This window comes from Plectropomus leopardus, chromosome 10, assembly GCF_026936395.1.
Source record: "Plectropomus leopardus strain MGB_pleo_1.0 chromosome 10, ASM2693639v1, whole genome shotgun sequence".
NCBI classification, from domain to species: Eukaryota; Metazoa; Chordata; class Actinopteri; order Perciformes; family Serranidae; genus Plectropomus; species Plectropomus leopardus.
This window is the reverse complement of record NC_142185.1, coordinates 32,647,699-32,671,746: the sequence shown is the minus strand read 5'-3', so window position 1 is coordinate 32,671,746 and position 24,048 is coordinate 32,647,699. Positions and strand designations below refer to the sequence as shown.

Genomic DNA, 24,048 nt, shown 5'->3' with positions numbered 1-24,048 from the left:
TTTTAATGGGCTGAGTCTGACCAGAAAATGACTTTTTGGTCGTAGCGGTAATGCAGCTGTGAACTAAAGACCTCATCACCGCCTCTTTTAAAAAGTCTGAATTGAAGTCTTAGCCCATATTCACATCCGGGGTCACCAAGTTTAATTCCCTTCTGTCTGAAATGCAGAGTATGAATGAAAGGCCTGCAGATTTTAATGAAGTCTCATTTTGGGTGTGACAAAGCCAGCGATGCCCCGGGTTTCTCCCAGAAATTAAATTTCGTTTCTGAATCACAATACATGAAACACAGACGTCCCTTTAACCAAAATTTCCAGCTTGCTGCCTGCAAAGTGATAAGGAAGGAGGGGGCTTCTTCGCACGGCTAATCCCTTTTATGTAGGTCACATGGCTCAGCTCGGCAGCCTTTAATTCATGAATTACTTGATGGGGCCCGGCCGCCGCTCTCATAGCTCAGGCTGGCAGCATCCCGCCGCCTCTTGAGTAAATCTGTAACCTCCGGAGACCCCGTAACAAGATTACTCATGAATAGTACGCTACAGGAGAAAACAGCACATTTGGGTTTTTATAATGTTCAGCTGTGTTGATCATCACTGCGTCCCAAATCCAAATATGTATCTATCTGTTACGTGTTCGCGTGTTGGGATTCAACAACAGAAAGATACTGGAATTTTTATTTTTTATAACCTATGTAGTGTCTTTGAGTACCATGAAAAGTTTTCTATAAATAAAAATTATTATTATTATTATTATTATTATTATTGTTATTATTATTATTATTATTATTATTATTATTATTATTATTATTATTATTATTATTATTATTATTATAGCAGTAGCAGTAATAATAGTAGTAGTATTTTCATCATTATATAAACTGGGCTGCAACTAATGATTATTTTCATGATAAATTAATTGATTTTTTTAAAATTTGTCAATATTAGGCTTCATTGAGAAAAATAAAAAGTAAAAACAATCATATAACAGTCAGACTGCATTTATTAGCCTTTTTGATTAACTGGAGGATGAAGTATGTCTATATGGCACTGGTTCTCAACCTGTGGGTCTCAGCCCCCACTAGGGGTCGCCAAAGCCTCATAGGAGGACCTCTTCATTTAAATAAATAAACTAATACTAATCATAATAATAATACACTATTTATAGAGCACTTTTTATACAAAATATGCAGACAACTTTTGGTTTATTTGACTATGATACTAATAGAATTGAATTAAATATAGATGGGCGGTTTGAGTAATATTTTGGCAAATATCTTTCTCTGTAGTTCATTAAGCTTAAATTCTGACATTCAAACAAAATATGATACTCATCTCCCACACGATTGTCATTGCAGAGGTTTCAGATGCTCTGGTCCAGTGATTCAGTGAATTCTGCTGTTGTTTATTCGGACATAAATAGTCTGTCTGCACTTAGATACTTTTTTTGTTTTTTAAGTCGAAGCTATTTACTTTTAAATTTGACATAAAGTATATCACATGATGTCGTACTTCCGAGCTCGCTTTGCCCCTTTTACATGAATTGATCTTTCAGCCTCTTTTCAAAAGTTAATTTCAGCCAGCTGTTGTATCAACACTTTTGCGTGATTCAGACGTACAACAAACCGCAGTCATCCAGTATCTGCTTAACATGCAAAACCCATGGTGACACATAAACACCTGCATTATGCAGGCTGAGCAAAAAGTTGTACATTATTTGATTGAATTTAGTTTCTTTTCAGTTAATCAGCTTCTCCCGATGACAGGTGTTTGTGAGTTCAGCCCCTGCAGCCCTGTGGCTCTTGCATCAGGTGTAACATGAAAATGCTCCTAAAAGCTTCTGCTTCAGCTGCTGTAGATTGCTTCATCAGGCCGGAGAGGATTAGAGCTGTCGAGGTCTGCAGACGCAGTGTGTCGCCTCTGTTCCTCCACTAGAATCTCTGAGAGATGATTATGAGGCCAGCAGGTGTTTTAAGAGGTGAAGTGAAGTGGGAAAGAAGAGAAGTGAAGGTCTGATGGAGATGTGTCGTCTGATGGGAGCAGGTGTATCTGCTGTAACACAGTCAGTCAGGAGAGGGCGCCGCTACTCCACTTTGTCAAAGAAGCCGCTGAGACTCAAACTGCAAAAAGCTTTTTTCACGCAGTTTCACTTAACCCTTTGAAACCTTCAAATTTTAAAAACATGGGGAGAAGGCAATGAGCAACTTAACAACACATGGCCCAAAAAATAGCAAAAAAATCAGTAAAAAGTTACAGGAAAATTACCTGGAAAAATAGGCAAAAAAGAGAAGTAAAAAAACAAAAAGAGAAGGACCCGAAAAAAGTGCAGAAAATTGAAAATATAAATGTATAATTTTTTCTATGACATAATTTCAGTGCCTGATAATAATAATTATGAATATAATTATGATCTTTTTGAGCAACAGTAATGTTAAGAGGACTCTAATTGATTGTTTCTGTTGTTAATGCTAAACTGAATATGATTTGTGAAAATGAACGGTACATACAGAAAGGATGGCCATTTGTTGCCATATTTACAGCAGCGTCTGTGATTAGTAAGAAAGGGGCAGGTATTATAAGACCACTGTTTGTTCATTGAATTTGTTTAAGTGTAATGAGAAAAAAAGCGTATAATGGGTTTTTATATTGTTAGAAATCATACATTGACATGAGCAAATAAACCAAATATGAATAAATAAATATAATTTGTTTTGCAGGTAATTTTCTGCTCAACCTTTTGCTAATTTCTTGCAGTATTTAGGTACTTTCTTTCCAAATTGTTTGTTACCTTTTTAAAAAAATGTTTTGACAGACATCAAACCAATTTGCTTTGATTTTAAAGAGTTAAATAGCTTGTGAGAGGCGTCTAAAAGCAGAAAACTGATGTCTAAATAGGTTTTAGGGTTAAACCGGATAATAAAAATAAAAAAAAGCTAATTATCATAATTGTTTTGTTTCTTTAGCAGTTAATTCAGTTATATTTAACAGGGACATTTCTTCCTGTATTCCCAGTACAATAGCTGTAAAGCTTTCGTTGTAGTATATGAGCAAGCAGCACAACCGTGCATGCAGTTATTTCGGCAGGAAATGCAGCAACGTTTTGGTCAACACAGCCGCTTCTTCTGGCACTATACCGACAGAAAACGTAGCAATATCATAGTGGCTGGTGTCTGTGCTGCAAGTATTACACGGTACATTGTGGAAATGCAGAAATATAAAACTTTCTGTTTTAAAGAAATAGGTTGAAAACTTATTTCATGTAACTTTTTCACTAATTTCCTGCTAATTTTTGGGTATTTTTTTCTCAAGTTGCTCATTGCCTTTTCACCATGTTTTTGAAAGAAATCAAGTCAATTTGTTCAGGTTTCAAAGGGTTAAAAGAGAAAGGAACTCAGACTTAATCTCCGTTTCTCTTTTTGATTTCCTTTATGATCACTTTGCCTGTAACGGACATTTATGTATGATTTTATGGCCCGGTGCGTTCCTGAAGCTGTAAAGACATGAACACTTAAAACAGAGCAGCAGCATCAGGTCTGCCACCTGTTTAACCCTTCGATACCTGAACAAACTAGCTTGATTTCTCACAAAAACATGGGAAAAAAGCAATGAGTAATTTAACAAGAAATGACCCCAAAAGTAGCAGAAAATGAAAACTACCCGAAATTAGCACAAAAAAGAACCAAAACAGGAAATAACCAGACCAAAGTGATGAAATAAAAACAATAAAGAATAGCTAAAATAATACCTATTATACTTAATAGTAAACTCTTATTTTAGATATATAATGGTGTTATTAAAGTTTTCTTGATATGTTTCCCCAGTTATGTTTAAACTTTCTAATTATTGTCTTTCTCTCTTTTTAAGCTAATTTCCATGTCTTTTTTTTTTTTTTTTACAAGTTGCTCATTGCTTTTTCCCCCAATATTTTTGAAAGACATCAAACCATTTTTCTAAGGTTTCAAAGGTTTTAATACTTGTGAGAAGCATCTGAGGCATCATGTTGGTGCAGGTTTAAAGGGTTAAAGTGTCAGACGTTTGCTGTGATTCTGCGCGTGTAAATTACATGTCAGCCTTTGCAGATTAGCGTGTGGGTTAAGAGATCACCTCCCATGCAGCGAGCACACACACCGCTTGCTGCTGCTCTCGGGCTGCAGACCCCCACCTTCCTCCTCTCTTCCTTATTCACAGCCGGCCCGGCCGACTGGAGCCTCCACCGGCCAATCGGCGAGCTGCATCCCACCTCTGTCATCAGCCAGTGCTGGAGGAAGGGATTGGCTTGTGTGATCTTGGAAGCGAGATGAAATGCCAGGTCTGCTCTGCCTCTGGGGACAACCAGGCTGCCTTACGATAATGGGAACCAACACTCGCTCGGCTCGGGGGCAATAATATCCAATTCAGCATCCGGGAAAAAAAAACCCACAGGGCTCCACCTTATTTTTTTTTCTGCTGCTCTGGTGTGGTTGGGTTTGTCTGTGGTCTACCTTCATGTGGAGAAAGACTCTGCTGGTGGGCTCTATCACTCCCCCGTCCTCACCATCCATCCTCTCTGGAGCAGGTTCACCGCTTGTTTCTAATTTGCGCCGAGGCACTGCTTTTTGGAATCTCACACCTCCATGTACGATAACTTGTACCTGCATGGATTTGAAGACTCGGAGGCGGTGAGTGGAGGGGCGTCTGACACTTGTAAACCATGCTTTTTTGTGTGTGTGTCGTGGCTGGTTGATTGCTTCATAAACACCCACAGAATGCGCTGAGACTTGAGTGGGCTGCACTCTTCTCGGGGGAGTTAGGAGAGGCTGGGGGAAGGGTGTGCAGGAGTGTGCGTGTTTTAGAGAGCGTGTGTCTTCTCAATCAACCAGTTTTCTAGCTGCCAGCCGGAGGACGGTTCTCCTCCTGTCTGGATTTCTTTACAGCCTCTCCATATGGATGAGCGTGCATGCCGTGAGGCTCTGTTTATGAGCATTGTGGGTATTTATACGTGTCTCCCTTCATCACATCCCACTATGCATCATCAAGGTTTTCTGCAAAGACCAACAGATATGCAACAATCACACACTGTGGCCATCTGTATCATACTGATGTGCCGCTGCATCCAACTGCGACGCCTTCCACACAAGACAAGGACGCACGCATGATATTCCCATGTCATTAAGTACAGATTCTCATCTTAACCGCACGCTCAGATAGATCATTGATACAGAGAGGCCGGCGTTGTTATTGGCAGGCAGAGCGGGCATCTGTGGGATAGAAATGTGTTGGAAAATGCTTACAAAGGCAATAAATGTATGAGGTGCTGCTGGGTGGAGGGGAGGAGGGAATCCCACTGAGCCAGAATCTGTCAGAGCTCTCTGTAACTCCACCTGACGTCCTCGCCGCCTCTGGAAGATTAAAGGTGGAGGGATTTTTTTTTCACACATCCTGTGATGTCCACATTTTTAGCAAGGGAGTGTACGGTATGTGTTAGCCTAAAAAAAGAATAAATAAAAAATGCATTTTTAACTCTTTGAAACTTTAATCACTTTGCTTGTGCTGCTTTTAAATGCTCTTTACAAGTATTTAACAATTTTAAACCTGAGCACATTGGTTTGATTACCTTCAAAAACATGGGGAGGAGAAAATTAACAACTTGACAAAACATGGCACAAAAATTGGCCAAAAAATGCAAAAAAAAGTTATAAGAAAATTAGCATATTAAGCATATTGGTATGATTTCTTTCAAAAAAGAAGACCAACAATGACAACCAACCAATAAATATCCCACAAATAGCAAGGCATTAGTAAAACCTCAAAAGAAAAGAAATTACTAATTATGATGATAGTAATTATGATATTATAAATATAGTTTTTCCATAAAATTTTTTTTACGTTTTTCTCAAGACATGTTTCCCTAGCTATAAAATAATTTTCTAAATCTTATAATCTATTTCAGTTTGTGGAATATTTCTTACAAAGTTGCTCATTGCCTCTTTTCCAAGATATCAAACCATCAGGGTTTAAAGGTTTAACCCTTTGAAACTGGGATCAACATCAGCTTTCCTGTGCTGCGTTCAGACGCCTCTTACAAGCTTTTTAACCCTTTGAAACCTGGGCAAATTGGTTTGATTTCTTTCAAAAACATGGTGAAAAAGGGAATGAGCAACTTGGCATTAAATGTCTCTCACATTGCATGAAATTAGTAAAAGATGACAAGAAAATTACATGACAATACGTTCAGAAAAAAAGGGGGAAAAAAGGGGAAAACTTTCCAGAAAGCTTTTCTTAAAATTAACATGTAACATGGGTCAGTTTTTTGGTTTGACTCTTTGTTATTTTAGTTTTCTTTTTTGCTTATATTTGCAGGTTTTTTTGTTTTGTTTTGTTTCCTTTTCTTTTATTTTTACCAATTTCTTGCTCATTTTTGGGCTATGTCTTGCCTTCTCCCCATGTTTTTGCAAGACATCAAAACAATATAAAAGTGCTGTCAGTCGAACAGTCTGACAGAAGTTAACAGGACTTTTACTGACAGAACCGTGGACGCCCAAAATAACGCACATTTGTTTCTGTGTGTGTCCCTCATAGTTCAGCCCAACCCAGAAATACAGTTGGTTTCCTGTTGTTTCAGCTGCTGTTATCATGTGCGTCCCGCTATTGTGGGTCTGAATAACTGATGAGGTTATTTATTTCCACCGCAGAGCCTTCAGCAGGATATAGATTCTCTGTAGAGCCACAAAATCACAAAGAGACTGTCTCATCCAGCCTATTAACCCTTTTGAAATGGGCTTATTGGCTGTATTTATTTCAGAAACATATAAAGATCGCAGTGAGCAACTTTTTACTTGCTCAAGAAATAACCCAGAAATTAGTAAAAAGAACAAGAAAACTTAATTAAAATAAGCAAAAAAATAAAAACAAAACATAAACAATAATAAGAAAGTCAGAAAATCACAAGGACGTATCCTGAAAATCGTTGAGTGAAAAAAACCAACAAGGAATTTACCTGAAAATTAAAAAAAAGAACAAGCAAAGAAAGTATGTCACAAAAATTACAATATTACCTGAAAACTAGCACACAAAAAAGAGGAAAGTATACATAAATAAATAAATTACCTGAAAACTGCTTAAATTCGTAATAGTTCTGGAAAATAATAATGAATATATAATTCCGATAATTATATATATAGTTCTCTGGAAATTTTCACGTAGCTTTTTTTTTAAAATTAAATCTATTAATTTCTTCCAAATTTTCAAGATATTTCTTACCAAGTTGCTTATATTCTTTTCCATATATATATATATATATATATATATATATATATATATATATATATATTTTGAGAGAGAGAAATCGAAATCGATGTCAATGCAGGCTTCATTGGGTTAAGGTACTCAATAACTGGATTAATCTGCTATCACTAATTTGTTTGGCTCATCTTTGTTTCACTGTCACGACTTCAGTTTAAACTGAATGGTTTGTTCGTACACAGTCGGAGCCGCTGTGCTCGTCTCTGTCCCATATTTAGGGCGGTACTGGCAGCACTACAGAAGACATCTTTGGGGCTCTTACTGTCCTTGTGGTTTGCTATCAGCTCATGTCATTAGCTCGTGGGTGTCTGGATGTTTTCGGAAGTGAAGCCTTGTTCAGGGTAGAGATGAGTGGACTGATTCCTCTAAACAGTATTAGTGTCTCAGAGTTGATAAATGTAAATATAGTTTCTCTGTGATACTCTCTCTGTGAAACTTTTCTTCAAACCAGTCATTACGTTTACATATTTTTTATTATTTTTCTTATTTATCTATGTTATGACTTATTTATTTATTTCCCAATATTGCCCAGCAAAATTTAAGTGACATCTTGTGCTAATCTCATTTCCAGTTTATTGATTAATCAATATTATTTAAGAACATGATCCTTGACCATTGAAATTAAACATTGATGTGGAAGCTAAAATGAAGGTAAAAGTCTAAATTCTTCCATTTAATGAAACAGCCTCCCCTCCCTACAGGAATCATGTAACCCAGTTAATCCAGCTCGGCACATATACAGTATTATTTAATGCATGACTCACCTTTATAAAAGCTATTATGCAAAACAAAATGCTTAGCAAACCTGCTGCACTTGCTGATTTGTAATTGTACCATTGAAGGAAGCTGGAAGGAGACTTGTGTGAGTCATCGCCGTGTACATCAAAACTAATGTAAGTGAATTACAAGCCGCAGGCTCTTATGAGGTCTCGGTTGTTTTAAAGGAGCCTGGAGGTATGTTTCCACTTCTCCGTGCTTGTTGACGGTGGATATAATGAAGAATGCTTTTAGCCTTTTAGCCCGCGGCTGATAGGTGCGGAGGTCAGGGGAGGAGGAAGGATGGAGATGGGAGAACAGAGCGAGCTTTTGGCGTCCGAGCAGATAAGGCTTGAGTGTGGCACGATGGACTCGAGACTGGCCACTTGACACACTGAGATAATAACCTCACAAACAGCCCATTGTCTGTGTGTGTGTGTGTGCGTGTGTGCGTGTGTGCGTGTGTGCGTGTGTGTGTGTGTGTGTGTGTGTGTGGGTAGAGACAGACAGAGAGGAGGTGGGGAGGTTTGTTGGCAGAGCTGTTGCTTGTGTCTGTGCACATGATAGTAATTTTGGGAATGCTTCAAAGAGCCTCGTGCTCCGAATACTTTCTGTCCTTTCCAGTGAAATGAGCCGAATGACATCATCTTTGTCACTCGTGCCTTCACAGTTTCAGAGAATATAATGTGACAAACATCAAAACTGCACTTTTTTTCGCCTTTTCACTGCATGGTTTTAGAGAAGTCAACTGAATCAGATTCAGTCTTTTTGTAGCACAAGAAAAAGCAAAGCGATCCACGATATTATACAGAAACTACAATGCGTTTACATTTTTTGTACATGTACATCTGCACCTGTCATGAGAATTTGGTTGAGTGTGCACTATTTGTTTTAGAGTAATGGCAGTTAATGTCAAATAGGCCACACCTAAAAGAAAATTGATATGTGGAAGATTTGTTGAAACTTTATGTTTCAACAGTGCTGTCATTAACATGTGGTTTAGCCACAAAACGCACTTGGTTATATTGAGGAAAAGATCTTTTTATGTTTGCTTAAAGTCCCTTTTTGGTGGCACGTTCCCCGATAAAAACACAGCCATGGATCGATAAAAAAACATATGTGGTGACCAAAAAAGCTGCTGGAAAACAGTGATGTGTCGGTAAAAATGTAGAGATTCCTGGTTACCCTGTTAAAAATTTTTAAAGTATTATTTTATTTTATTTTCCTACCTAAGTAACTATTTAACTACTACTACTAACAGTTTTTTTCTTTTTATATTCATTGTGAACTCCATTTATTTGTGTTTTGGACTATTGGTCGAAAAGAATGAAAAAATATATCTTTTGTCTCCTGAGAGCTAAGTTATTACTCTACCCATTTCTGCGCGAACTGGCTTAATTTCTCCTAAAAATTTGGAAAGACGGCAATAGATAGTTTAAGATGAAATGACCCAAAAATTAGCAAGACATTAGTAAAAGAAAATTACCTGAAAAATAGCACAAAAAAGGGGAAAACAAAGGTAATGGCCTCAAAAAAAGTGCTTTAAAAATAATTAGATTTCTTTAACAATAAAATTCTATAATTATAAATATAGTTTTCCCATTTTTTAGAATATGTTTTTTAATATGAATTATTTTTTTAAGTACACTGTCCTACATTTCTTGCCAAGTTGCTCATTGCATTTTTGTCACCAAAAAATTAAATTTATTTTTATTTCTTGAAAGAAATCAACAAATCAAAAATCAACTATATGTTCAGGATCCAATGGCTAAAATACTTGTAAAAGACATCTGAACCCAGCACAAGAAAAGTGATATTAATGCAGGTGTTTAAGGGTTAAATAGTGAAATTTAATGCAGGTGCTTGTCCATCGTGGACAGTGGTGTGGGGCTTTTATTGTCCTTTCTCTCCAGTCCTCCAGTTATAGATTTCATTTGTAATGAGGCAGTAAATAACTGTTATTTGTATCAAGGAACGACTCCCGTGGCTCTGAATGGATCATTAGCAGCGGCGCCTGGAAGCTCAGGACAAAGGCATTAATCCTTTCCGTCCAGCGTGACAGGTTGATTTACCGATGTACTGCGGTACAAATCCTCTGTTGCACTTTTTGCCATTTATTTTCATTAAATTATTGATATGCAATTGTATTTTTTTTGTAGTAATCTTCAACAGTGTACCCACATTCAGGGCTACAAACAGATAATAGTTCCCTTTATTCACTTGATGGACACAGCTGTGATAACTCCAACAATAAAAAATGAACTGTATGTCGCTGCCACTAGTCAAACATGTCATTTACTCACTATTTTGGCGTGCCCACAGGACACGACTACACACTGAGGCCGCCGTTCAGCACGTCATAATGACAATCCAGAGTTTATAACAAACATACTGAACCTCCGTCTCCTTCACTGTGGCATGTCAACGGCTGATCGCAACAGAGAATGCAATCATGCAAAACATGTGTTGTGCTGTGAGAGTGGCTGTGGACAGTAATTGGACGGGACGGTTGTGGAAGAAGAAGGCGCTATCGCAGGAGAAAAAAATGATGAACAGGGCACAATTCAGAGCAATACATCATGCCTTAGTCCTGATGTCAGCCAACCCTTTGTAAGCATGTTTCCTGCTCCCATGAGCTTTATCACATTGTGTGTGTACGTGTGTGTGCGTGTGTGTGTGTGTGTGTGTGTGTGAGTTTTGCACATGTACAGTTTTTACAGCTGCATCCACATGTTTTGAGATTATACTCGTTTTTACTTTAACCCTTTGAAACCTGGAGCGACATCACTCTTGTGCTGCTTTCCGATGCTTTTCACAGGTATTTGAACATTTGAACTCTAAGTGATTTCTTTGGGAAAAAAAGGCAATGAGCAACTTGGTAAGAAAAGTTCCAAAAATGGAAAGAAATTAGTTTATCAAAAAAAAAAAAAAAAAATAGGGAAAAAGAAAAATGTTACTATTATTAAAATTATTATAATTTTAAAGCAAATTTTCAGGTCATTTCCTTGTTTAATTATTACTTTCTTCTTCTTTTTTTCCCCACAACATCTTATGACATCTGGTGAGATGCAGTGACATGTCACCACTAATTACTGTCCATCTCCTCCTAAGCTGCACTAAAACGTTGATCCAAATTCGTTGCACAGAGTTTGATAGAGAGACTGAATGAGTAAGAAATATATAAACAGAAGTAACCACCGCTAAGTTTTCACAGACCTCTGTCCATGGTGCTTTCTAATGTTTACCTGTTCCTCTGCCCATCTGTGATGTCAAACATACACACCAAAATGATCCACACACAGATACTCGTTTACTGCAGAGCCATGTACACTGGTCAATGGGAACGCAGTCTATAGCCTATTTTGAGCAGGTTTACTCATGTTTGAAAAACTCTGATGCACGCGCTAAGTTAAAAGGTAATGTATCTGGAGCTGTATTTCTTTAATTTCAGTCACCCCCCCCCCCATCTTCAACGTCTCTCCTCTCTTGCTCAAAAATCTGTTTTTAAATATTTATTTATCCTTTATATTTATGTGAGAAATGTTCACAGGTCCTTATAAGATTCTGTCGGCTTTATAAAGACTCACGTTTGCAGCATCTCACATTTTCAGCGGAATGAATGAAATGTTGAGACAACATCAAAAAGGCTCTAACACGTCCTGTCAGTGTGTGCTGAAGCCCCCCTCAAGACGCTCTGTGGATGGATGCTGTCAATGGTTTGTGTTGAACAGTGGCAGCATCCATGGGGGCAGCAGACTGTGCCGTCATCTGTTAGGTAAACATTTGTGCTGAGGCCAAGTTTTTTCACCCCATTCGGCTGAGTCTGCAGGGAGCCAAACGTCCACCAGCTGGCTGTCCGGCAAAGCGGAGAGCTGGTCCATCCGACCCGACGAGCTGGAGGCGCACAAAACATTTAAGACTTCAGGAAAAAAATTTGAGTCTTTGGCTGGTGGAAATCAAAACTGAATAAAATAAAAAAATAGTCTGGAGCTAAAGATTCTTTGCTCCGAAAATCCAAAAAGAACATCAACGATTAGAAGCAGCCATCAGCTCCACGCTCACTGCTGTCTGTCTGAAGCTACCAGCCGCACGAATCGTCCTGTAAGAGACTAAATTTAACCATTAGAGTTTCATTACACTTTCTAATGGCATTTATCTATCTGTCTATCTACCTGTGTATTTATAGATATATAGATCTAGATATATAAAACAAAAATGCTGAATTAAGGCCAGACAAAAGAGAGAAACAATAACACAATAATGACAATAAAAACCCCTTTACCAATAAAGGTAAATACAATTCAAAGAATATAAACAGTAAACATGGAAATAATAGTGCTAATAATAGAATTAAACATGATCAAGACAGAATAAAAGTATAAATTAAAAAAGAAAATAAAAGCAAATCTAAAAGAGATGAAAATGACAACATCGCATAAAAGTTTTAAGAAGTGATTTTAAAAAAAATCACTGATTCTGCTAGCCTTATTTATATCTTAATATATATCTTATAAGAAAACTTGCACAGTGAAATAATTTCACAAGTTTTGATTAATGTAGGTGCATAAGCAGTCTGTCTGTTGCTCCAGTGTCTGTTTCACTGTAGATGAGAACAAAGGACCAGCAGCATCACTGGGTTTGTGCTGCACGACCATCCTGCAAACAATAAGGTTACAAAATTTTTTTAAAAAACCTGCGTTGAATGCTGAGCCTGCGTGCCTCCATCAGACTAGTTACAGTATTTGTAGTTGCTTATTTTAAATTTAACAAAGTACTTTTTCTTCTAAAAACCAATTCAAATGTTTCTCTTTATCTGAAACTAAACTAACTGTGATCATTTCACAAAAAAACTGCAACCATCTGCAGTATATTTGCACTGACATTGTTGCCAGCGTGTGAATTTTAGCACATTTCAAGCCCACCAACATATAATGCATTGTTTTATTTCAAGTTGTTTTTTTTAGATTATTTTTGGGCATTTTTTCCAGTATTGACAGGAAAGGAAAGAGAGGGAATCATGCAGCAAAAAGTCACAGGTCGGATTCAAACCTGCACAGGACTCATCTTATATGTGGCACACTCTCTTAATCTACAGCCGGTCGTCTAGAATCCATTGTTGAGATTTCGTGTCCAGTTCACACATTTCTGTGTGACTTGGTTTTCCTGCAAGTCTCAAGTACGGTGCAACACGGTTTGAATGAAATTAGCTGGTAACAGTTTAATCCGAAATATATATATATATATATATATATATATATATATATATATATATATATATATATATATAGAGAGAGAGAGAGAGAGAGAGAGAGAGAATATTTAATTATTAGTCCATATTATAAGAAAATATTATTTTGGTAAAATAAATTGCTGCAGTAACGTGGCCACTTCATGCAGTATATGTTTTTTTTTAAGCCTGATTCCAGTTTCCTGATTAAAATCCAAACTTACATTTGGCATTGCATGTGTAACTTTAAAGGATAATAGCATTTTAATCTCTCTTTTATTTTAGCCCTACTCACACACAAAAAACTCACACACAAATCTTTCTTTAATGGTCACAATGAATTTAAGCTGTCATGCGGTCAGTTTTACCCTTCATGGAGTCACACAGAGCCTTTATGGAGATAAAGTCTGACAGAAAAGAGCTTTATCATGATATTATCGAATGTGAGATGGGTGTGTGAGACCCGTATGAGTGTTTACACAGAAATGTATCTGTTGAACACACAATAACGTGATCTCCAGTGAACTGCACCGATCAGGAGGTCAGACACGGAGGAGATGCTGCATCACCTGCTCCACTGTCAACATCACGTTATTATGATGTGATGCGTGAGGCGGAGAGCTTGTTAAGCACATCGGGCTGCTCTGTAATAACAGACTGTGTAATGGATTAGTGAGGGGAGTTCATATCATGAGAGTAGTATAAATATTGTTGTGCAAAGGAAAATGGCAGGCTTTAGATCATATAGTTTGACTAATAATGAATGTGAAATTTAGTCTTTTCTGCAGGAAAAGCTCAACTTTACCATAAATTTGTTTATAGAGGGAAAGTTTTTATCTCAGTCGCATCCTGATCAAATCAAAATGTTAAAAAATGGTCACTACATATTTACTAATAAGGCTTTGTGGTGACAGGTGTGGTCAAAAACAAAATTAAATTAAAACTTAAATTTAAATTTTTAAGTCACTGGTTAGGCATTTTTCTATCAACTGCTATTTTTTGTGAGCTTGTAAAAAAATATATATATATTTATATATGTACATGTGTGTGTTTGTACTTTATTTTACACTGTTAATCTGAGAATGTGGTTATTTAATTATTTATTTGTTTATTTTCTGGAAGATGACAGAATTCCCTTAGAAGGAAAATTTATAAAGGGTTCCCAATTGGTGGGTTGCGGTCTAAAAGTGGGTCGCGATTCCATTCTGAATGGATAGCAATTGACTCGTGAACTTGTCAAATTTGTAAAAAAAACCCCAAAAAAAAAACGCTTTTTTCTCTTAACAGTGGATTTTCGGCACAGCACTTTTTATTTTTAAGTGCAGTTTCTGTTTACTCTTGCATTATGTTTTATTTCTTTGTTATCTAGGCCAATGTGTTGTTTCTTTTTCGTGAAAAAAAAGAATATGTGGTCATTTTTATTGTGTGGACCTCGAGCTAATGACTGAAGAGAAATCTGGATCCCATGACAGGACCAGTTGGGAACCACTGACCTAGACTGCCTGTCCTTTTCTGTTGAAGTTGGACAGAAAAATTAGATTTCCTTGTTATATATGAGCTTGTGCCATGCAGTGATTTGTGTGCTCGTTTGTTTTTTAGTGGTTGGAAGGTGAATACTGAGTGCAGGAAGTCTGTCCTTACTGTGTGTCACCCGATGAGGGATGAACCGCTTTGATTGTAGCACATGAAAGTGAAGCAGTCATTGAAATTCATGAACTCATTTATGCATTATGTCATGGTGCATGTCATGGCCGTTGCACTACACGGTGCACAGCATTACATCATGCAACATGGTTCCATATCATAGAAGGTTTGTACACGTTACGTAACACGGCACAGATTGTTGCATGCAGGAGCTGCCTGTTCGAGCCAATAAATACGCTTTGATGTGAACTACAACAACATCATGTCAGTGCACTGTAGTGCTCTAATAGAACAACATCATGTTACTGCATTGTGGTACCGTTTTCTACGGTCGCCAACCAAACTAATGTGCCACAGCTCAAAACATTGAAAGAGGGTAGTTAAACGTACATCACGGAGTTGCAAGGCTATCAAAAAAACGTGCACATAATGAAAAAGGTAATGCCTGCACACTTACTCCACGCCAAACAAGTTTATTCAAGACAACATTTTGATCCTTCTGGGATCTTCATAAGGTCAAAAAGTTTGAAAAGACATTTCCTACCAACAAGCACATAACATAGCATCATGTGACCTATAAAAGCCTAAAAAGTGTTTCCTTTGCAGTTTTACAAAGGAAATACTTTTAAAAATCACCTGAAATTACAACCTCATGTGAGCCTAAAAGCTTTTTACAAGTTTTTTCTAAACTGACATGTTTCCATTAGGTGTATTTTTATATTCGCAATTTCAATTTGCACAGTTTGAGGGTTAATGAAAAACCTACCAAGTGGTAATAGTAAAGGTTGATGCTGTTCCACTTAGAGCTCCACCCTTGAGGCTTGGACAACTGAATATGCAGATTTTTTGTTGCATTTGTATTTTGGGGTTTGTGTGTGTTTTTTTTATTGGCATTGTTTCTGAAACTACAGCAGTTTTCCCTAATGGAAATGTTTTCGGCCAGTGTATTGTGTTAGCCTTTTAGGCAGCGTAATTTTCTCTCTATAAATAGAAAGTTACTAACACACAAAGATGTGTTTGGACTAAATAAAGACAGACAGGCCGGTTACAGATGACTGCAGACAGGTGGGTCACAGACACTGTTGGATGAGTGGATCTTATGGGATATTGATGTCAGTGTTTGTAACTGTAGGAGCAGCAGCCATACTCTGTCTCATCTTTCCGTCTTTCTCTCATTTAATGCTGTTGACAGGAGGAACAACGGGCTGGTGACCCTGGAGAGGCCGGTGTGTACGGCAGCCTGCAGGCGACTGTACACACAGCGGCCACTGTACCTGTACTAGAAAGCACTGATGAGCAGTAATTAGCCGGTGGACCCCAGACAGTCTGTGCACTGAGCTTGTTGCTGCTCGCCTCTGGGGCAGGCATCCAGTGTTTATGCTAATGTAGTGATTACTCAGCTGTAGTGTAGCGTGAAGTACAGATTCTGTGTTACAGAGCTGCAACATCTCACTCCATCACAGAGATGGAGAATAACAGCTAACTGGACCAGAAAGAGAGAGTGAAAAACGCCGCTGTGATGTGAATTCATTTCACTCGTTGAATTATATAACAACAAAACAGTAATGATACATGTTTGTAGTCCATGTTCATCCACATTTTGGGCTTCGCTGTGGCTCAAAAAACTGACATCCACAGATGTCAGTTTGGTCTCAAACCAAAAGGAAATTTCAGATTTTTTCCCCCAGTTTTGTGTATTGATCCTGGATGAAAATGTGCAGAAAAGTGCAGAATCTTTCCGTCTTTCTCTCATTTAATGCTGTTGACAGGAGGAACAACGGGCCGGTGACCCTGGAGAGGCCGGTGTGTACGGCAGCCTGCAGGCGACTGTACACACAGCGGCCACTGTACCTGTACTAGAAAGCACTGATGAGCAGTAATTAGCCGGTGGACCCCAGACAGTCTGTGCACTGGTTGAATTATATAACAACAAAACAGTAATGATACATGTTTGTAGTCCATGTTCATCCACATTTTGGGCTTCGCTGTGGCTCAAAACACTGACATCCACAGATGTCAGTTTGGTCTCAAACCAAAAGGAAATTTCAGATTTTTTCCCCCAGTTTTGTGTATTGATCCTGGATGAAAATGTGCAGAAAAGTGCAGAATCTTTCCGTCTTTCTCTCATTTAATGCTGTTGACAGGAGGAACAACGGGCCGGTGACCCTGGAGAGGCCGGTGTGTACGGCAGCCTGCAGGCGACTGTACACACAGCGGCCACTGTACCTGTACTAGAAAGCACTGATGAGCAGTAATCTTTGGGACTGTTTGCAGCATTTCATGTGCTTTCCATTCCTGTTTTTCTTTTTTTTGTTTGATAATTTTGGCTATGTTCATGCATACGGCATACATTCTTGTTTAATCTTAGAATTTCCAGCTCAGCTCCTACAATGAGTCTAAAATACACAGTGTAAACAAAACTGTTACATTTATACTGTTAAGTGCAAAAAAATGTGCTATTGAAACCCATTCAAACTTCATTTTCTGTGTTTTTTTTCATCTAAAAACATAGTGGCACCATGACAAAAAATAAACAAACAAACTGGCATTTAAAGGATTGAAATTCTGAAAATTAATGAATATTTGATATCTATGATTAGGACTGATGTTGGTTAAAAAAAACTCAATGAAAGTAGAAAAACATATACTTACAGCTTAAGTAACTAAAGTATATTTGTAAATTTATTTTAGCAGCACCAACCGTCATCCTCAAATTATTGTACCATTATGTATTTTTTGTATATTTTTCAAACATTTCGTTTCAAATTTGTTTTTGCCAACATCCTGCTAACACAGAAGCAAGGTGAAGTGTAATGTTCTGCTCCTGAGCGTGAAATGAAAAATACTCACCTCACACACCTGAGTCGAGCCCTGTGACTGGAACGTGCTGCAAATCCACCAGTGTGTACTTACTACCATTTTCAAACAGTGCTAACTCACAGTTTGCTCGTATTGTCGACACACAGCGATGATGCATGTTTAAACGAGGCCGTCTTGGCTCTGAGGACTTCACCTTTGGCTGACCGCTGCTGTTTGTGCTCCCATGTGGGAGATCTGGCTTTAGGTCCAATTTAACAGCTGCACCGTGTAATAACGGCTCTGAGCGTCGCTGTATATGCAGGTGAATGGCTGCACATATGTGTGACTTATTTGTTTTTCTGTAATTTGTCAAAAATAGTGTACAGTTAAAGAAGTGGTTGTGCTGGTGCAGCACTGTTTCCTCTGAGCTCAGAAACACAGAAACAATTGTCGTTTCTTTAGTGATCCTTCCAATTTATTTAGTGTTTACGATATTGAGATTTTAACTTCAGTACAATCAGGGTGGAGTGTACGCACATCCAAAAATCTTTTATAAGTGCTGGATAAAAAAAAAAAAAAAATCAAACTAAGCCAATGTCTGATTCTTATCTGACAAAGATCTCTGTTAAATCAAAAAGTTGCACAGTTAAAATTAATGGAAGCTTTTAATACAGTGTGTGGATCTCCTCTTAACCCTTTAAAACTGAAGCTAATTGGTTTAATTTCTGTCAAAAAAAGGCAACAAGCAACTTAAAAGGACATGGCCCAAAAATTTGCAAAAAATTACTAAAAACATCACAAGGAAATCACCTGATGATAAATTAATTTATAAAAAAAAACCGCAGAACTAAACATAAACATTATCCTTAAAAGTACTGAAATGTGTTTATTTGACATTTTTTTATTATATTTTTTTCTGTAACATAATTCCCCCCAAAAGTATGATGATATATATAGTTTTGGGGACATTTTTCCCTATATTTGGAGGGGAAGTTCTAATAATCATAATTTTCTTGTCCTTTTCTTTCATGCTTTACTTGTCTTACAGATTTTTAGGTAATTTTCTTGTAACTTTTTACTAATTTCTGGCTAATTTTTAGGATCTTGTTTTTCTTGTTTAGTTGCTCATTCTCTTTCTCCCATGTTTTTGGAAGGAATCATGCCAATTTTCAACTTTCAAAGGGTTAAGAGGTGTGAGGAGTCAGCAGTCAGTGTTAGGTTTTTCAACAGTTTCAAATCACAACCAAGAAAGGTGCTTGAGTGTACAATTAGAAATGTGCACACAATATTAGGCTGCTGGTCCAGAAAGACAGATGCGCACACAGACACACACACACACACACACACACACACAGAAGAATACAGAATAAGGAAGAGATTTATGTCAGAATACAAAAATCTTTACAAAAGGTCAGTGTCCAGGATCATTTTAGGTGTGGTGGCCTCAGACTGAGACGTGCACCTGCTACGTGCTTTGTTATGTGAAGTGATCATCACCGATGTTGTCTCCGTCTCCTCAGCGGCGCCCGCCCCTCCCTGCAGGCTTCGCTGCGTGTGATGCTGGAGTTAGATGAGCACATTGGTGCTGTAATAACTCTCTCTGCTGAGGGGAAACTCTCTGTTGCTTCTGTTTATGTTGCACATTTTCCTCAGCTAGTCGGTCATGATCTCTCTGTCTCTTTAGCTCTCGCTCTCTCTGACTTGAATAAGCGGGCGGGTGTTTTCACTGCTCCTCTAATGCAGCAGTCAGTGACTTGTAGCTAATAAGGGCGAGGGGTGAGAGAGTGGGTGATAGTGATGGTATGAGACTGATTTTCAGCTTGAGGCAGACTGGTGGGGGGTCAAGCCACCCACTGAGTCCCAGGGGAATACATACAGTACACACAGTACTGTATGTCCAGATCTTAACCCTGCTGTACACCTGTGGGAGATTTTGAAAAAAATGTAACGTTTTGCCTTCATTGATAAATCAGCAAAAAGAGGAATGGTGTTCATCTCTTCAGTAAAGTTACATACTTTATGCCATGCAGCACTGAAGCTGTTCTGGAGGCTGCAGGTTAAACAGCAACTCACTAAAACACTGTTTACGAAATCAGTCCAGGAGTTTTCTGTGTTGGTGTGCGTTTATTGAATTATGCGGCATACTGGTGAACTTACAGACACAGAGCCGGTCTGAGTCGCTGAGCTGACCCCGAACAAATGAAATGCAAGCCCTTTTATACAGTAAACCAAAGCAGTGATCAGGAGTATGCAGATAATATTAATCAAGAGGTAGGGGAAGACAGTGATCCAACATAATGCAATTATGAATGGAAACAAAAGGCAAGGTGCACACCGTTGTCAGAATTAAAATGACTAACTTTGCAAATTAGAAAGGGGAAGGCAGGAAGGATACACATTTTGCATGTGACAAGATTATGGGCCAGACCAGCAGGGGGGGCTGGAAGCTGCCCCCATATGTCACCGAGCAACCTGAGACACGTCCTAAATTCCTAGAAACGTCCTAAAATCCGAGAAACCTCTAAGAAATTCTTGAAATGTCCTGAAATCCTAGAAATGTCATACAATCTTTTTAAAAGTCTTAAAATCCTGGAAAGTCCTGTAATCCTAGAAACGTCCTAAAATACTAGAAATGTCCAAGAATCCGATGGAAAAAGAAACGATGGAAAATTCTAGAGATTTCCTAAAATCCTAGAAACATCCTAAAATATGAGTCACATCCTAAAATCCAAGACATGTCAGAGAAATCCTAGAAACATCTGAAAATCTGAGAAATGTCCTAAAATCCAAGAAATGTCTTAAAAAATCCCCGCCATGCACAGTTTGAGTGTTCCTACTAGAGAAAATAAACTAAAACAGTCAGAAGCTCTTTTTGGGAGATGACAGGTGTGTTGTCAGACTGTTACCCCGTAGAGGTCAGTGTGTTCCCTTTATTTGAGGGCTGGTGGACTTTTTCCATGAGGTTGCAGACTAAAGGGGATACCCCTCTATGTCATTCAAATTCATGTTGACTCTAGTCACCATGGTAACAACTGAGGCAGGGTTTCCTAAGCTTTATGTCTCTAATTTTATCGCTAAAAATAAAAATGGCATCTTTCTGTCGCTGTCTCTTCTCTCTGAGCCGGTTCATCATCTTTAATCAGTCAGCCTTTGATCCTGTGTGGAGGGGGATACAACGAGTCATGTGACATACACACACGCACGCACGCACACACACACACACACACACACACCTGGGTCTCTGTAACCTCCCACTCATTCATTTGCTCAGTCTCTGTGGTTTTAAGAAACAGGCTCTTCTTATGTCCTGAATATATTTGCACTGTTTTGCATCTGAATGTGTGTTTAGTTTTTAACAGGACATATTAAATTACAGTGTTTTTTGTTGTGTTTTTCTCCTCCATTGTCGAATTAAATCTGCATCACATAAAGAAAGTCGTTACCAAGGGTTTCAGTATTACTGGTACTTTTCATCCCTCCTGCTGAGATATCTTTTGCATCAGGTGTGTCCTGTTGTTCTGCAGGGCTCAGGTGATTCCTAAAATCCTAGAAATAATCTAAAATTCTGGAAATGTCCTGAAATCCCAGAAATGTCCTAACATCCTAGAAACATCCCAAAATCCTAGAAATCTCCCAAATTTCCTCCAATCTTAAAAACATCCTAAAATTCTAGAAATGTCATAAAATCCTAGAAATGTACTAAAAGCCTGGAAACCTCCTAAAATCCAAGAAATGCCTAAAATCGTAGACACTTCCAAGAAATCATAGAAACGTCCTAAAATCTAGAAATGTCCTAAAGTCCCAGTAATGTGGTAAAATGGTGGTTGTTTCACCATTACTGAGACTTTCTGTCCTCCCTGCTGACACGTTATTTGCTTCTTGTGTGTCCTGTTGTTCTTTAGGGCTCAGCTGATTCCTACACAAGCCGACCGTCTGACTCGGATGTGTCCCTGGAGGAGGAGAAGGAGGGCGGCCGGCAGGAGAGGGAGCAACAGGCCACTGTCCAGCTCGAGAGGGCAAAGGTGTGTGTTGTTTTTTCTTTCTAAAATTTTCCCTTTTTCACAACAGAAAAAACAAACACACTTGACAGAGTATAGAAAAATAAAACAAACTTCCAGCTCACAGAAAAAACGTACATATGCACGTCGATTCATGTGATCGAAATGTCCACAAGTGGATTTAGGGTCAGAAATAGGGTCTATGGAACCAAAACCATGTGAGGCCGACGAGGGCCCAAGACAGAGACAAAAAAAAAAGCCAGGCAGATCCAAAACCGATGCAATACACCACAGTAAAACACACACCTGTCCCAAATATAAGCCTGTTGAGTTCAGTGATTTAAGCAAATATCCCGGGCTATTAATTAAAGTTTTACGGTATTCATGTTGCCACCTCACTGCTGTGAAGACTCTTTTCTCTCCGCTGTCTTTCAGACGAAAGCGGTGGCATTTGCTGTGAGGACTAATGTCAGCTACTGCGGTGCCCTGGATGAGGACGTTCCTGTGGCCGGCACTGCCGTCTCCTTTGATGCCAAGGACTTCCTCCACATCAAAGAGGTACAATTCAGACTTTATCCAGAGATGTTAGACCTGTGGTGCTGCATGGAGGACCCGATTCACTCCATGTTGGTTTATAAATCACATGAGTTCAACAGACTTTGTTATCTGTCATCAGCTTCTGCGTCTCCATCGCAGTGTATGTCCCCTCTAGGACCCACTTTACTCCGGAGTTAACATGATCAATACTTCTTCTGCTGGGTTTTAAGCTGCCTTCATGTGATGTCAGAGGGTTGTAGTTTCCGAGCTGGGAAGTTGTTCCTCAGATTTCGTTGTGATCTTGTGGTTTGAGGTCGTAAAGTGGGACCGAAATGGAAGCTATAAAGGAGATGTGTTGCATTTTAACGCTCAGAGCATTTTAACAGGAGGCTGATATGTTTCCACATGTGAATTAATTTCAAAGTTTCTTACCATTCACCAAACTTTAACCTTTTCCCGTCATGATTATGCATTTATGACGTCAAGTCGGCAGCTCTTGTTATAAAACTATCTCCGAGTTGCTGAGTTGTTTTTCAGACATGAGAGGTCTTTCGTGTGATTATTATTATCAGTGGTAGTAGTAGTTTTTCAGTTTCGTTGTACTTGTGCAATGCCAATAAAGACATATTCTATTATATTCTAGCAGAAGTAGTACTGGTAGTATTATGTTAGCACACCTGGAGGTTTGCAGTGAAGTATTTGGGCTTCTTTCCTTCCCAAATAATTAATAATGCAACCCAAACATCATTTTTGAAAATATGTTCATCTTTGTGCTGCATTTTTTTTTTACAATGACCATCAATGTAGGTCAATTAATGGTTAATGTAATGAACAGTTTAAAACATTTAAAACATTTGTATAAGAGACTCAACTTTACATCTAGGACAGTGTTCTGAGTAGGTACTGCTTATTTTTGGGGCGCATTTATGTGTATAATGAGCCTTGTTTATAAGATTGAACAGCAAATAGTCTGTGCCAACTGTCATGGGAGAATACATGCATCGTTAAAAGTCCCAGTGATGTTGTTCTCCATGTCAGCACTCATCAAATAACTCGCTCAGCACTGTTTCAACACATTTTTGATACGACATTCTACAAAATAATGACAAACTAATTCATCTTCATAAATATAACCATCAATCCCCCAGAGTTATGTGAAACCCCGAGTTTTTTTTTTGTTTTTTGTTTTGTCTTTACATCTGCAGAAGTACAACAATGACTGGTGGATCGGGCGTTTGGTGAAAGAGGGCTGCGACATCGGCTTCATCCCGAGCCCTCTGAAGCTGGAAAACATCCGACTCCAGCAGGAGCAGAAGAGAGGACGCTTCCATGGGTGAGTGGAGGCGGAAGAGGAGCGGGACGTGAGAGTTCAGGAGGCGGAGGAATCGGCAAAAGCAGAAATTGTAGCGAAGATCCGCGGATCAAAAGGGATAAAGAGAGTTGGAGGGTTTGGGGACGTGTTGGAGGAGAGAGCCACTGCAGGGATGAGTAGAAGCTTGGCAGTTGAGCCGGCAGATAGGGAGGAAGTGAGGTGGATGAAAGCCAAGTTGTGTTGTGTGGTCCAACCTCTCGGAGGTGTGCCTGGATCGCAGCCACAGCAGAATTTTCCATCAGATGGGGGGGAAGTGTGTCAGCCACCAGGAGGGCGATTAGAGATATTGAGTGCCATTATTTTCGCTCAGTTACAACAGTGAGAGGAAGAAAACTTCATTTTTAGGGGGTGATGTTTCAGCACAATGAAGTCGGTTTACACATATGATTAATCGGAGCTCAGTGGAGCCTGTTTTTGGTATGTTTTGGGTTATCCGTCTC

General features: G+C 38.6%; 1 protein-coding gene across 5 annotated transcripts in view; it reads left to right on the top strand.

The window, feature by feature from the left end:
* Nucleotides 1–24,048, top strand: part of cacnb4a (calcium voltage-gated channel auxiliary subunit beta 4a) — a 48,201-nt gene that overhangs the window by 11,228 nt on the left and 12,925 nt on the right. For 4 of the 5 annotated variants that reach the window (XM_088083647.1, XM_088083646.1, XM_088083645.1 and 1 more), the window contains exons 3-5: nucleotides 21,604–21,723; nucleotides 22,135–22,257; nucleotides 23,442–23,569. In XM_088083647.1, the coding sequence (XP_087939773.1) occupies nucleotides 21,604–21,723; nucleotides 22,135–22,257; nucleotides 23,442–23,569 (371 nt within the window). Of the gene's footprint in view, nucleotides 1–4,234; nucleotides 4,653–21,603; nucleotides 21,724–22,134; nucleotides 22,258–23,441; nucleotides 23,570–24,048 lie in introns of those variants that run through there. The other variant, XM_088083648.1, reaches the window with a different exon arrangement.